Source organism: Natrix helvetica (genome assembly GCF_964273705.1).
Source record: "Natrix helvetica genome assembly, chromosome: 4".
NCBI classification, from domain to species: domain Eukaryota; kingdom Metazoa; phylum Chordata; class Lepidosauria; order Squamata; family Natricidae; genus Natrix; species Natrix helvetica.
In genome coordinates, this window is record NC_138550.1 from 71989295 (window position 1) to 72002653 (window position 13359).

General features: G+C 45.7%; 1 protein-coding gene across 2 annotated transcripts in view; it reads left to right on the forward strand.

Annotated features, from left to right (window-relative positions):
• The first annotated feature begins 9030 nt into the window (after positions 1 to 9030).
• NRG2 (neuregulin 2) overlaps positions 9031 to 13359 on the forward strand; it is a 221745-nt gene continuing 217416 nt past the window's right edge. Inside the window, exons 1-2 of one of the 2 annotated variants that reach the window (XM_081951372.1) lie at positions 9031 to 10187; positions 10598 to 11329. In XM_081951372.1, the coding sequence (XP_081807498.1) occupies positions 10882 to 11329 (448 nt within the window). In that variant the 5' untranslated portion in view covers positions 9031 to 10187; positions 10598 to 10881. Of the gene's footprint in view, positions 11330 to 13359 lie in introns of both variants that reach the window. The other variant, XM_081951371.1, reaches the window with a different exon arrangement.

Below are 13359 nucleotides of genomic sequence, written 5' to 3' on the forward strand. Positions count from 1 at the left end.
GTCATCTCCTCGTTCCATCTCCCCATGATGTCATCCCGTTTGGTTGATGCAACACTCTCCTCCATGTTATACTGCAACAGAACTTTATTCCCTTCGGGAACTCCCCCTTTCCCGGGGATGGCCTTCTTGCCTATCAAGACACTTAATGATGGATCTTGGGATCCCGAGAGGTGGCATGCAAAGAAGAGATTTCTTAGGGGTTTTTTACAGGGGTTTTTAAATCAAATTTTAAGGGGTGGTGGTGGGGTTGATTCGGATGGCTCAGACAGGCTTGGGGGGGGGGGTCTGCCAGGGCACAGGCCAGAGCTAACTAATGGGCGTGGATTGGGAGTGCTGGGAAGGGTTAGGATTCCGGGGGAGACATTAAGCCATTCCATTGGGGGGTTTACCATCTCTACTGTTTGTGGGAGAGGCAGATATGGTGGGGGACGAGGGCCAAATTATATTCGGGGATGCGGGTTTGCTGTTTAACAGCGATCACGCATTCCGACCCTCATTGCCCTTCTCGCACTCCCGGGTGTTTGGGATTATAGGACCCTGGTCTCTGGCTGGTGTCGCTTAACGTCAGGTCCGTGGTACATAAGGCTCCCCTCATTTACGACCTCATACAAGAGGGTAGAGTGGCCATGGTGTGCATTATGGAGACCTGGTTGGGCCATGAGGGGGGTGTTCCCCTTAGCGAACTATGCCCACCAGGCTTCCGGGCATTTCACCAGCTGAGAGCCCAGGGCGGGGGCGGGGGTGGTGGCAGTGGTTATTAGGGAAAGTCTCAGACCTCAGGAGGTCCTGTGCCCCAGATAGGTGGGTGTGAGTCCCTTTTTGTGAAATGGGGCCTTGGAGTTCAGGTGGGCCTTTTTGTTACGTACCTGTCTCTCTGCTACGTTTCATCGGCCCTGCCGGAGCTGCTGGATGTGTTAGCTGGATTGGTGGTTGATTTCCCCAGGCTTATGATCCTGGGGGATTTCAATCTGCCTTCCATTGGTGAAACATCTGAGTCAGCTCGGGAGTTCATGGCTTCTATGACAGCTATGGACCTAACTCAGTTAATTCAAGACCCCACCCATAATAGGGGACACACGCTCGACCTGATTTTTTGTCTCTGGGCAGTGGGTGAATGATCTAGATTTAGGGGATATTTCTATTCAACCCTTGTCATGGTCTGATCATTTCCTCATCAGGGTTGATTTCCATACTGCTACCCCTCGCCACAGGGAGGCGGAACCGACTAGATGGTTCTGCCCCAGGCGCCTGATGGACCCTGAATGGTTCCTGATGGAGCTTGGGACTTTTCCTGAATCCCTTGCTCACAACTCGACCGAAGCCCTCGTGGAAGCCTGGGATAGGGCGGCCACTGGGGCCTTGGATCGCATTGTGCCTTTGCGGCCTCTGACCCGGTGTCGATCCCGGGTGGCTCCCTGGTTTACCGAGGAGCTCCGGGAGATGAAACGCCAGAAAAGACACCTAGAGAGTGGCTGGAGGGCCACCCAGTCCGAATCTGATCGAACACTAGTAAGAATTCATATTAAATCCTACTTAGTGGCGATAAAAGCAGCAAAACAGCAACATTTTTCGGCTCTTATCGCGTCCGCAGATAACTGCCCAGCCGCCCTGTTTAGGGTGACCCGCTCCTTACTTAACCAAGGAACTGGGGAAGACCCCTTGCAGGGTAGGGCTGAAGAATTTTTTCAGTATCTACAGGATAAAATTGCTCAGATCCGGACAGGCTTGGACTCTGACTGGGTAGATTCAGGCGAGTCGACGGGGATGAATCTTGTGGAGACAATCTGATATGAATTTGACCCTGTGACCCCCGAGGGCATGGACAGGATTATGGGGAGACTCAGTGCTGCCACTTGTGTGCTGGACCCGTGTCCCTCTTGGTTAGTTTCGGCTTCCCGGGAGGTGACACGAGGCTGGCTCCAGACGATTACCAACGCTTCATTGAGAGAGGGGTTCTTTCCCACCGCCTTGAAGGAGGCAGTGGTGAGGCCCCTCCTTAAGAAACCTTCCCTGACCCAGCTTCTTTAGCCAACTATTGTCCGGTCTCCAACCTTCACTTTGAAGCAAAGGTTATCGAGTGTGATAGCATGTCAGCTTCCCCAGTACCTGGATGAAGCTGTCTATCTAGATCCGTTTCAGTCGGGTTTCAGGCCCGGGTACAGCACGGAGACGGCATTGGTCGCGTTGGTCGATGATCTCTGGCGGGCCCGGGACAGGGGCTGCTCCTCTGTCCTGGTCCTATTAGACCTCTCAGCGGCTTTCAATACCATCGACCATGGTATCCTACTGCGACGACTCGGGGGGTTGGGAGTGGGGGGCACCGTTTTATGGTGGTTCTCCTCCTACCTTTTGGATCGGTCGCAGTTTGTGTTGACTGGAGGGCAGGGATCGACCCTGAGGCGCGTCACTTGTGGGGTGCCCCAGGGGTCAGTTCTCTTACCCCTTCTGTTCAACATATATATGAAACCGCTGGGCGAGATCATCCGTGGTTTTGGGGTATGGTATCATCAATATGCTGATGATACCCAACTTTTCATCTCTACCCCAAACCACCCAAACGATGCCCTCGACATGATGTCCCGATGCCTGGAGGCTGTGCGGATCTGGATGGGGAGGAACAGGCTCAAGCTCAATCCCTCCAAGGCTGAGTGGCTGTGGTTTCCGTCATCCCTGTTTGTGCATCTTGTCCCATCTTTGATAATAGGGGGAGAAATTTTAGCCCCCTCAGAGAGGGCCTGCAATCTGGGAGTCCTCCTGGACACGCGGCTTAGTTTAGAAGAACACCTGACGGCCGTGACCAGGGGGCCTTTTACCAGGTTCGCCTGGTATGTCAGTTGCGCCCCTTCCTGGATCGGGATACTCTGTGCACAGTCACTCATGCCCTCGTCCTTTCTCGCCTGGACTACTGCAATGCTCTCCATATGGAGCTGCCCTTGAAGATCACCCGGAGGCTTCAGCTGGTCCAGAATGCAGCCGCACAGGTTATCATGGGGTACCTAGGTGCTCCCATGTTACACCCCTTTTAGGTGGCCTGCACTAGTTGCCGGTTGTTTTCCGGGTGTGATTCAAGGTACTAATTATGACCTTTATAGCGCTCCATGGCTTAGGCCCAGGGTACCTGCGAGACCACCTACTGCCACCAGTAGCCTCCCACCGTCTAGTACGATCCCACAGAGTTGTCCTTCTCAGGGTGCCATCGGCCAGACAAGTGTCAGCTGGCGACCTCCAGGGGCAGAGCCTTCTCTGTGGGAGCGCCTTTCCTCTGGAATGAGCTGCCCCTGGAGCTTCGCATAATCCCCGACCTCCGGTCCTTCCAACGCACCCTAAAAAGTTGGCTTTTCTAGCAAGCTGGCCTGACCTATTAATTTAATCTAATTTTTTAAATGTTATTGTTATATTAATTGGGTTCATTTTTTTGGATACTTATCTAATTTACTTTTAACTTTTGTGATAAGTGTTTTTTAATGTTGTACACTGCCCTGAGTCCTTTGGGAGAAGGGCGGCATATAAATCCAATAAAACAAAACAAAACAAACAATTTTTTCTTGTTGACTTCTTCTTGTTTTCCCGATTCTGCTGATTCCTTCACTCTTTCTAGTGATTCCACTCTTTCCTCATTGTTCAGTTCTTTATTTGTTGTTCCTTGTATTATATTTTCCAATTTTGATCTATAGGTTCTATATAACCAAAAATTTCCTTCATCTCCTTCTGTTGTTATTTTATAAAACCCTTAATGTCTTGCTAGATCAGCTCCATTTCATTGTCTCCACTTGCTTCCATTTTACAGTCAATCCAATTAAAAAAGAAAGAAACCAGGAGTTTATCTGCTCCAATCACTTTAATTTGCTCAACAATATTCAGAATCACTTGGTTTAAAGTCTTGTTTGTTGTGTAAGACTCCAGTAATTTTAAGATAGATATTTATAATCCAGCAATTTAAACAGTCCCAAAGTTGCACAGCTCTCCTTTTAGCAGCAGATGGTGCTCAGACTTCAACTTGATACTGCCTCTCTAATGCTAATAGTCCAATTTTAATTATTTTAAATTATAAATCCAGTAGTAGAGCAACGTTTATAATTGGAAAAAAAACAAGCTCCAGATCGAATTCCAGTATTTTTTAAAATACCTTTTCAATCTCACTTCATTTTGAGAGTTCAATTTTCTTTTCCTTAGTTTTCTTTAAAAAAATTCTCTTCTTAAATATTCTATTTTTAATGTGCTTGTTCCCCCACTAGCCAATAGTTCCCATATGCTTCCCCCTTGAATTTCTTGGGCTCGCTTTTCAATTAAAAAACACTCTCTTACCCAGTTCAGAAGCCACTCACATTCCTCCTCCACAGTCTTAGGTTTTCAGGCTGTCTTTGGCTTCATGGCAGCCAGGTTTGCTGCCGTTGCTCCCTGTCAGGGGGTTTTCCTAGTCAGTGGGGGGGGGGAGATGTGGCTCCCATTTACCTGCTAGGTGGTCCCCCTTTGCCTTGCCACTCCTACAGAGTGACTATGGTCTGAAGTTGGACCCTCTGATGAGAGATCAGAGCTGGCCGTGGAGTTCGCAGTCCAGGTTTCTGATGGCGCCAGAAATACAACCAGAAGTCAAGTCTTTTAATGTTTCATTATTGTTCGACTGATTTATATGGCCACACATTTCATCACAGGTGACTTTCGCCAGTGTATGGTAAACCAACAAACAATGCAGATATAAAACAATATAAAGCTAAAAATCAGAATTAAAAATTAACATTAAAATTAAGAGCAAAATATACTGTAAAAATATTTTTGTTTAGTAAGATATCATATGCTGAAATAGAAATATTGCATTTGTCTAATTCATCTGCAAGTTATATGAAGCAGGGAGTCAAAGTCTCTAAACTGATGATATGCTCTATTTTCATTAATTCATGGAGAAAAAAGTGCTTCATTTTATTTCAACAAGATCAATATTTTGCAAGACCATGAAGAAGAGTTTTCCATGACAAACCTCTGGTTATAGCAGAATACATACAAATAGTAGTATATTTATTAACTATAGTAAAGATGACAATTACAAAACACTGGAAAATACAAAGCATTGAAATAATAGGTATAAATTACATAATTAGAAAGTAGCAATAAAAGCCAGTAGAAAGGGGATGAGGCACGATAAAATATAGCAAACATATCTAAAACATCTGAAATCCAAATGAATAAACTTAGTGATGCTGTATTTTTTGACTGATTAAATGTTATAGAAGCACAATGATGGAGTAAATAAAATCAATGCTGTTGTTAGTGTCTACTTCACCCATTCAAGAAGATATGCAAAATACTGCTCAAAGAAATTGCAGAGCTTGAAAAAGGCATGGTTTGAAATTATTTTTCCAAACATTTGTTTGCAAACAAGCATGATCTTTCTAAGAAATTTAGCATTGCTCCTTCAGGGGGCACAATAGACTTGATATTTATAGTAAAAGGTATATGGATGATACTGGACTGTATACTGCAACAACAGGACTAAATGGAAATGTTATGAAAGTCCTACTGCAATGTCTGGAAGCTGTGAAGGTCTAGAAGGGTGGAAACAAAATCAAATGTAATCTGCCTTCTGAGTTTAAGAGAAAAATGGCTAATTTCTCTAGTTCTACACATTATAGAAATTATCCACCCTTTTATAGCCACAGCTAGGCAGCAGAGGGTGCACATGATGTGAGAGCTGTATCAAGCCTCAGGGGTGGGTATCAGATAAGGCATTCCCTGGTAATGCTAAGCAGCTACTTCAAAGAAAGAGGTGAGCCAATACAAGGATCAAAAGATCTATTGGGAGAGGAAATTTAGGACTACTAGCTTTCCATTCTATGGGCTCAGCTATTTGCTACTTAGCAGTAGAAATCTGTTCAAGTAAGACATTAGAGGGCAGCCCAGAGTTATTTTAATTTTTCTCTTTAACTTTTTAAAAAAGGACATAGAAGCAGGTGTGCTTTACCTGAAGCAAGTAGATGAGCATTTTCTTCTTTTTTTATAATAAAAATAGTTTTTTAAGTAGAGAAACAAAAGTTATATAACACTCAACTTTGCTTCACCATCCCAATGTGAGGTGGAAATGCTATGGCAGTGATGGCGAACCTTTTTCGCCTTGGGTGCCAAAAACACATGCATGCATGCTATCACACGAACTCGAGTGCCCCCCCCACATAACTTAATGCCACCTCTCACCTGTATGGACCGCACATTTTTGCGCAAGGCTTCCTCGCCACTCCCTGCTCTGGCTGCTTCCCCTTGGCTAATTAATACCCAGTGAGGGGAGAAGCTGCTCTGCCACAAACGGGCAGAGATTGGGGTGGGGGGATGCTCAAGTGTGCTCCTGTGTCAAAAAACCTTCCCTTATCATTCACCTGTGTAAAGATTGGGCCCTTTTTACTATGGCAGGTGTGAGTCCAGTTGCTAAATTCCCCCCTTCTATTAAAGAGGATCCTGGGCACTACAGTCAATAGACAAATGAGGAAGGGAGCTGCTGGCACAGGGGAAAGACAAGCGGCAAGGAAAGAAGAAAAAGCAGCTTTTTCCCCTCAAGGTGGCTGCTCTGTTCCCCCCCCCCCCCCCGTGCTAACACAGAGGATCCTGCCTGATCGCTGCAATCCAAAGGGAAATGAGGAAGAGAGCTATCTGCATGAGGGAAAGACAAGCAGCAAGGAAATAAGAAAAAGCAGCTTTTTTCCCTCAAGGTGGCTGCTCTGTTGCCCTTTTCTCCATTTCAGCACCACTCCATGGAGCCTGTCCCACCCACCATCGCCCAGGTCCTCGCTTCTCCCAAACATTTCTTTGCCTATTTAATTTCCCCTCCGTAGCATTTTTCCATCATGTTTCTTGCCATTTTGGACAGGAAAACAAAGTTTGTGGGACTAAAAAAAAAAAACCCTTCAATCAATTCCAACATTGTGAGATCTCCCCCCCCCAAAGTTGTAATTGATTGATTGAGGTTTTTTTTAGTCCCACTTTGTTTCTCTGCATACAATGGCAAGAAACGCGATTGAGCTGGAAATCAGGTAGGCAAGAAATGCTTGGGAGAAGCGAGGACCTGGGCGATGGTGGGTGGGGCAACCTCAATAGCGTAGCACTGAAATGGAGAAAAGGGCAACAGCAGCAATGTTGAGTGAAAGAAGCCTCTTTTCTTCTTTCCTTGCCGCTTGTCTTTCCCCCCGTGCTGGCAGCTCTCTCCTCATTTCCCTTTGGATTGCAGCGATCAGGCAGGATCCTCTGTGTTAGCACGGGGGAGGGGGGGAAACAGAGCAGCCACCTTGAGGGAAAAAAGCTGCTTTTTCTTCTTTCCTTGCCACTTAATTATTGTACACCACCCACAGAATATCTGTGACTTTGGAGCTGTCCTGGATTTATAGCTTCAGCTGGAACCACAGAGAGAAAATATGACCAGGAGAATTTTTGTCTTTTTAAAGTCACTGCACCAATTATTTTCTTACCTGGACCAGGAAGCGTTGGTGACAGTAACACATGCTTTTATCACCACATATCTTGACTACTTCACCCTAGTCTACATGAGGCTGCCTTTGAAGACAGTTTGGAACTGATGGAGAATGCAGTGAAATATTCTTTTTAGCCATGCACTGGTTGGCAGTAAATTTCAGGGGTCAATTTAAAAAGCTAGCAATCATCTTTAAAGCTCTACATGATATAGATCTGGTTACATAGGGAGCCCAAGAGCCTGTCATTGAGAGGAACACTATCTGTTTCATGCACAAATATTCTTACTTGAAATCTATCAACACTGATTTTAAATGAAATTAAGTAAAAAACTGCCAAATATCCTTTTTTGAGTTAAAGGGAGAAAAAAGCCTTATTAACTTCTTGTATATACTGATGAAAGTCGAAGAACTAATCTACCAAAAACCAAATCATGATGCAGAGAATATAGGTGAGATACTTTCATTGGACAAATAGTAAATAACTCTAAGACCTCAGCTCCTGCTTGAGTAGCAGATCAAGGTTGTGACCAGGAGAGCCTTTGCTCAGCAGTGTGTCTTAAGGGAATGGAAAGCTAATGCAAGAGGGACAGATGCCCTATGCCTAAGACATTTCTGATATGCTTTACATGTCACTGCCCCCCCCCCAAGAAGCTCTGACTTCTCCAAAATGTACTTGCTGACAGGTTTTTATATTAATATTTTTTCACCACTGCTGCAACTTGTAAAATGAACAGGAGGCTCAGAGTAGGGATTTGCAAATCTCAGTATAATTTTTTGCTGATTCAAGAATGAGTGGTCAGCACTTTAACTCAGCAAAGGAGAAAGACCCTAGGTTTTCCTACAGGTTAGTATAAAGTGAAAAATAGCTGATCTGTTAATGCCTGCTGCAATGTTGTGTGTGGGGAACAGACGAGGAGCCACATTCCAACAATGCTGTTCATTCAGGATAAGAGCAGACTATAAACCAACATCCAGTTTCCGGCGGACAGCTCCTTTTAAGGGAAGCTCTCAGCCAATTAACCAATAACTTTAAAATACATCCCACACTTGCACGGCAGTAGGAAAAGCTTCTGCTCCTGCCTGAGTGGACATAACACCTGCCTCCATCCTCTGAAGGATAAAGTGCATAGTTTCAGAAAAGCCAGTTCCGTTTTGTAAGGTGGTCATCCAGCAGATGTTGGGTTAATTCTCTACAATCAAGCCTCTTTCACTGTTCTGCATATTGCTTTTTCACAGGATCACTAACTCCTTCAATGTAGTAAAAAGTATTGCTTTTGTTTTCTTCTCAAATTGATTTTAATTTTAATTTTGTTGGGTTACTAAGAAAGGTTTAACCCAAGCATAGGAATGTGTAAATATACTGTTATAGGAATTGAATCATCTGGAAAAATCCTAGAAAACTTATATTTTCTTCCAGAACACCCTGCTGCTGAAATAGCCATTCTGGGAGTGGTCAATCAGTTTTCCAGAAATAAATTTTCTGAAAGAATACCAAAAGTTTCTCCATTTCTTTATATTGGCATGTCTGTGGTGGACAACACTATATACATGCAAGATTTTACCTTCAGAGGCTTATTTGCTATGGAACGAACCTGAACTTCTGAATATGTCCATGAATGTAAGCAACTTTTTTCTTTCTTGGTCAAAGAACGAGATTTCTAAACTATGCACTACCTTAAACAAATTTGTAAAGTGCAAACAGTTGAAGAAATTTTGCACTAAAATGCTTAGTCAAATGACATATTAATGTATTTTTAGATGAAAAGAATAGAAAATGTTTTTATTGGCTGACTTGTGATATTTAAGATTTTTTAGGATGAATACAAAGGGAAACTTTGTAATCATTAACAAGTGTATATAATACTGAAAAAAACCTACTTTTCTGTCCTCTTCTCTCAACTACTTAATGAATTTTCATATAGCAAGCATAGATATAGATTAATCCAACTATAGCAGACCAATGAAAACCTCTGAATGACCTCCACAGTTTACTATTATTTAATTGCAAAGCTGACTGACACAAATACTAAGGATTTTTTTAAGAAACCAGGATCTCTCTGGCAATAATATTTATTTATTAAATTTCTGTGCCAGACTCGCTAGCCAAATATGTACAGAGGTCCTCCGTAATTCGGATTCCTTGGGCTGATTCCCCTTCAAAGTAGCTTTTTGATTATCTCCGCGGTGGTCAATCGGTGAGGGGTGGACTCCCGCAAGGAATTCCGCTGGGCAGCAACTTATGCAAATGAGGGGAATCCCTCCTTCCCAAAGCCCTCCCCTCTCGGCGAACTTGGCCAAGAAAACAAATCGCCCAGCCAGTTCAGAGCGCAGCTCGACGAGAGGCTCCGGCATTTGCTACGACAAGGCCCTCAACTTGGGGACCAGGGAAGCTCCCCTCCAATTCCTGGGGACTACGGCGTTTGCAAACAGATGGGCAGCCGGGTCTTCCGGGAGGGGCGTCCCCGGAATGCAGTTCGGCTCGCCGGTATAGTGTGCGTGTGTTTGGGTAAGGCGCGCGCGGTCTTGTCCCCTTTCCGCACCCTTGACAAACACACAGCTGCTTCCCGATGCAGGCCCGGCAGTGGAATTCTCGCGCGGTTCCTTCTTACGAATTGAATGGGACCCCCCGAGACTTGGAGCTCGCCCGCCTCGCCCACCTTGCTGCAGCGCTTGCGGTTCTCGTCCTCCGCGAGAAGGCCGGCAAATCGAGGGTGTCCTCCACAGCATGGACTAGAGGTAGGTGAAACTGGGGCGGAATCGTACGGGAGACTCGTTGGGGGCCGCCGGGGATCCCCGAGGCCTCCGCCGAAACCATCTTCGGCCGCGCCCTCTCCAGCAGGGAGGGAGGCTCGCTCGGCGAGATGGGATGCGCGCTGCTGGCGGCGGTGCTGCTAAAGGCAAGGTGAGGGTCAGCCGCAGGTTTCCTTGACCTGATGTAGGAGGTAGGGCGCGGGGCGCGGATGAAGGAGACTCCCGCCCTCTTCTTCCTCCCCTGAGTGGGCCAGAGATAAACCGCCCCCCTCCACCCGCCCTTTTCTTAGGTGTTCGGAGCCGGAGTCCTCCTCGGGAGGGAGGAGGGAAGGGTTCCGCAGCCCCTGCGTAGCTCCGCGGCTGGGCCCGAGCTTACGCTGCTTCCGGTTTTGCAGCTGGAGCCGCGTCGGCGTCCTGCAAATGGCCCGGCTGGATGCGGCAGGACTGGTGCTGCTGTTCAGTGCCGTTCCTGACGGAAGGCGAGGACCGGGAGGCTCGGTGCAGCAGCGGCGGGAGCAGAAGCCTCTAGAAGAGCTCCGCCGGCGGCGGCGGCAACAGCAGGAGGTGGAGGAGCGGGACAGCCAGCCTGCGGCATCCCACATCCTGGGCCGGCGGCTTGGGCAGCGCGAGGAGGACGAGGGCCAGGGGCGAGAGGCTCTTGGGCTGCGGCTGTCTCGGCATGAGGAGCGCTCTGACGGCGCCCGGCTTTTCTCTGTTGCTGATTGGCGTGTCGCTCGCCTGTTACTCGCCTAGTCTGCGCTCGGTGCAGGATCAGGCGTACTCGGCGGCCGTGGTGCTGGAGGGCAAGGTGCAGGCGCTGCCATCGGCAGCGGATTCTCCGACGCCAGCAACCGGCAACTGGAGCAGGGACGAGACGCCGACGTCCGGCATTCTGGTGAAGGTCCTGGACTTGTGGCCCCTCAACAGCGGTGGGCTCCAGAGAGAGCAGCTAATCCGCGTAGGCTCCATGCCGGCGCCCTGCTTCAAAGTCAAGCGTAACAACCGCTACATCTTCTTCCTGGAGCCCACCGAGCAGCCTCTGGTCTACAAGACCTCCTTCGCCCCGCTGGAGACCAGCGGCAAGAATCTGAAGAAGGACGTGGGCCGGATCCTGTGCGTCGACTGCGGTGAGTAAGTTGCCTCGCCGGTGGGCTGCCAGCATCAGTTAGCAAAGGCGTGCCATTTCCCCTCCCCGTTCTCCCGGCCGCCTTGTGGTCCTAGAGCCGAGCCCCCTTGCGTCTTTAATGCCGGAGGTTCGCTCGCGTTTCTCCATACGTATTGCTGCATTGTGAAAGGGTTTGGCGCCCTTCATTCCGGTTCCTTTTCTGTTTGTCTTTTTTTTTTGGGGGGGGGGAGTATGGAAAGAAGACCTCGGTTCCTCTTATGGGAGAATTTTCTATTGGAATTACGGCTCTCTGCCTGTTGAACTCTATGACAGCACTGTCAGCTTTAAATTTCTCTGCCTCATTGTGTCTTTTCTGTCCCTCATAATTGCTGTTTGAGGGAAGTAATGGACTAAGCTTCATGGTTAACAGATTCACAATTGGAGATTGATGACATTTTCAAAAAAATATAATACCTGTCATTAAACAAGATGCTGCTTTCTAAATGTTCAAACATTCAAGTGTTCTGAAAGTTCTAGAAATCCTAGACTTCTGAATATTTTTTCTAGATTTCACTGGCATTTACCTGATGTTGTTATGACTGACGTTGGATGAGGCTATTGAACAGCAAGATCATAGTTCCAGGGCAGCGTGTCCTCCGGGGCTGAGTGCATGAGAAATAAAAGGCTAACGTTTCACTGTTGCTGCAGGCCAATTACTTTTCATGGAGCTAAGGGCCAAGACAAAAAAGTTACAGTGCACCCAGACTCAGAAAACATAATGGCTTAGTGTGTCCAGACTTTCTAGATTTCACTGGAGCACCACCTAGGAGAGAGTGGGTTTTAATTGCTTTTTTGAGTGTCTTTTGTTCAGTTGAATCACATGTATCACATGCATCTATTTGTTCTGAAAAAGGTCAGAGGCATTGAGGGCAGCTTTGACTTGGACAGCTGATTTCAATCTGGAAAATAGCATAATGGGAAAAGGTTGTTGCTTATCAGTGCCATTGCTTTGGTCACATTTGGAGACATACCAGCTGCTTTAGGACAGCAATGGAAACACTGAGAAATCTAATGTTTTATCATTTATTTCAATTTACTTGTCCCAGTAAGATAATTGATTGTAGAAGACCTCTTAAAATTGGATTATCTGGTTTTTCAGGTTTGCTTTGCATACCTAGTGTCATGTGTCGGTACTTTATGTTGTATTTTTCACACACATGGCCTCTAGTATGTGATTATTTTCAAGCATATTCTCTCCCTATTTCTTCTTCCAGTTAAGATGATTAAAAGAGACACCTTTTGGTGCCACAGACTTTCTAGACCTTCCTTTTTAGTTCATGAACTCTATACTACGACTAATAGAAATATATATTATAGAAGCAGAAAATCCATATATCGTGAGTGGGTTTTTGGAAGAAAACATTCAAATGAATGATCTCTATACCATTTCATAATCTCCTGTTTTCAATCAATTAACTTGCCTTGATTTATTTTTAATGAATGTTGTCTTTTCCTGTATTCAAGAAAGAGTTCCAAGTGGGTTTTTAAAAAAATACAGATTATCTTTTATTTTCAGTGAATGAATTCAGAAAACACAATGTTCTAGGATGGATAAACAGTCTCTCTATATTGCTTAAAACAAGATTTTCAAAACAGATGATACAGATGCTCATTAAAATGGATGTATTTAATCTCTCTGATATGTTCTCATTTGGCAGTAATGCTAAAGATTTCGAAAACAATTTATGGACTTTAAGACTATAAAATTAAGCATGTTTAGTTGGAAATAAACTTTTGTTACTAACATAGGCTGCAGCCTACACATTGAACTCCCTGTTTGTTTGTACATTCCTTCTAATGTGAGGAAGCCATAGTGCTTTGTATATGAATTCTCTAAGTTACCAGTAGAGAGAGAATGCAAAATGATGCTTTCAACTAATTATTCTTCAATTTAGTTTTCACAAACATGTGCAAAGCAAAACTTAGAAAAACTTTAATGGTCTGACTGCCTATAGATCTTGGATGACTATGGCCAAAGGAATGGGGGGAGGA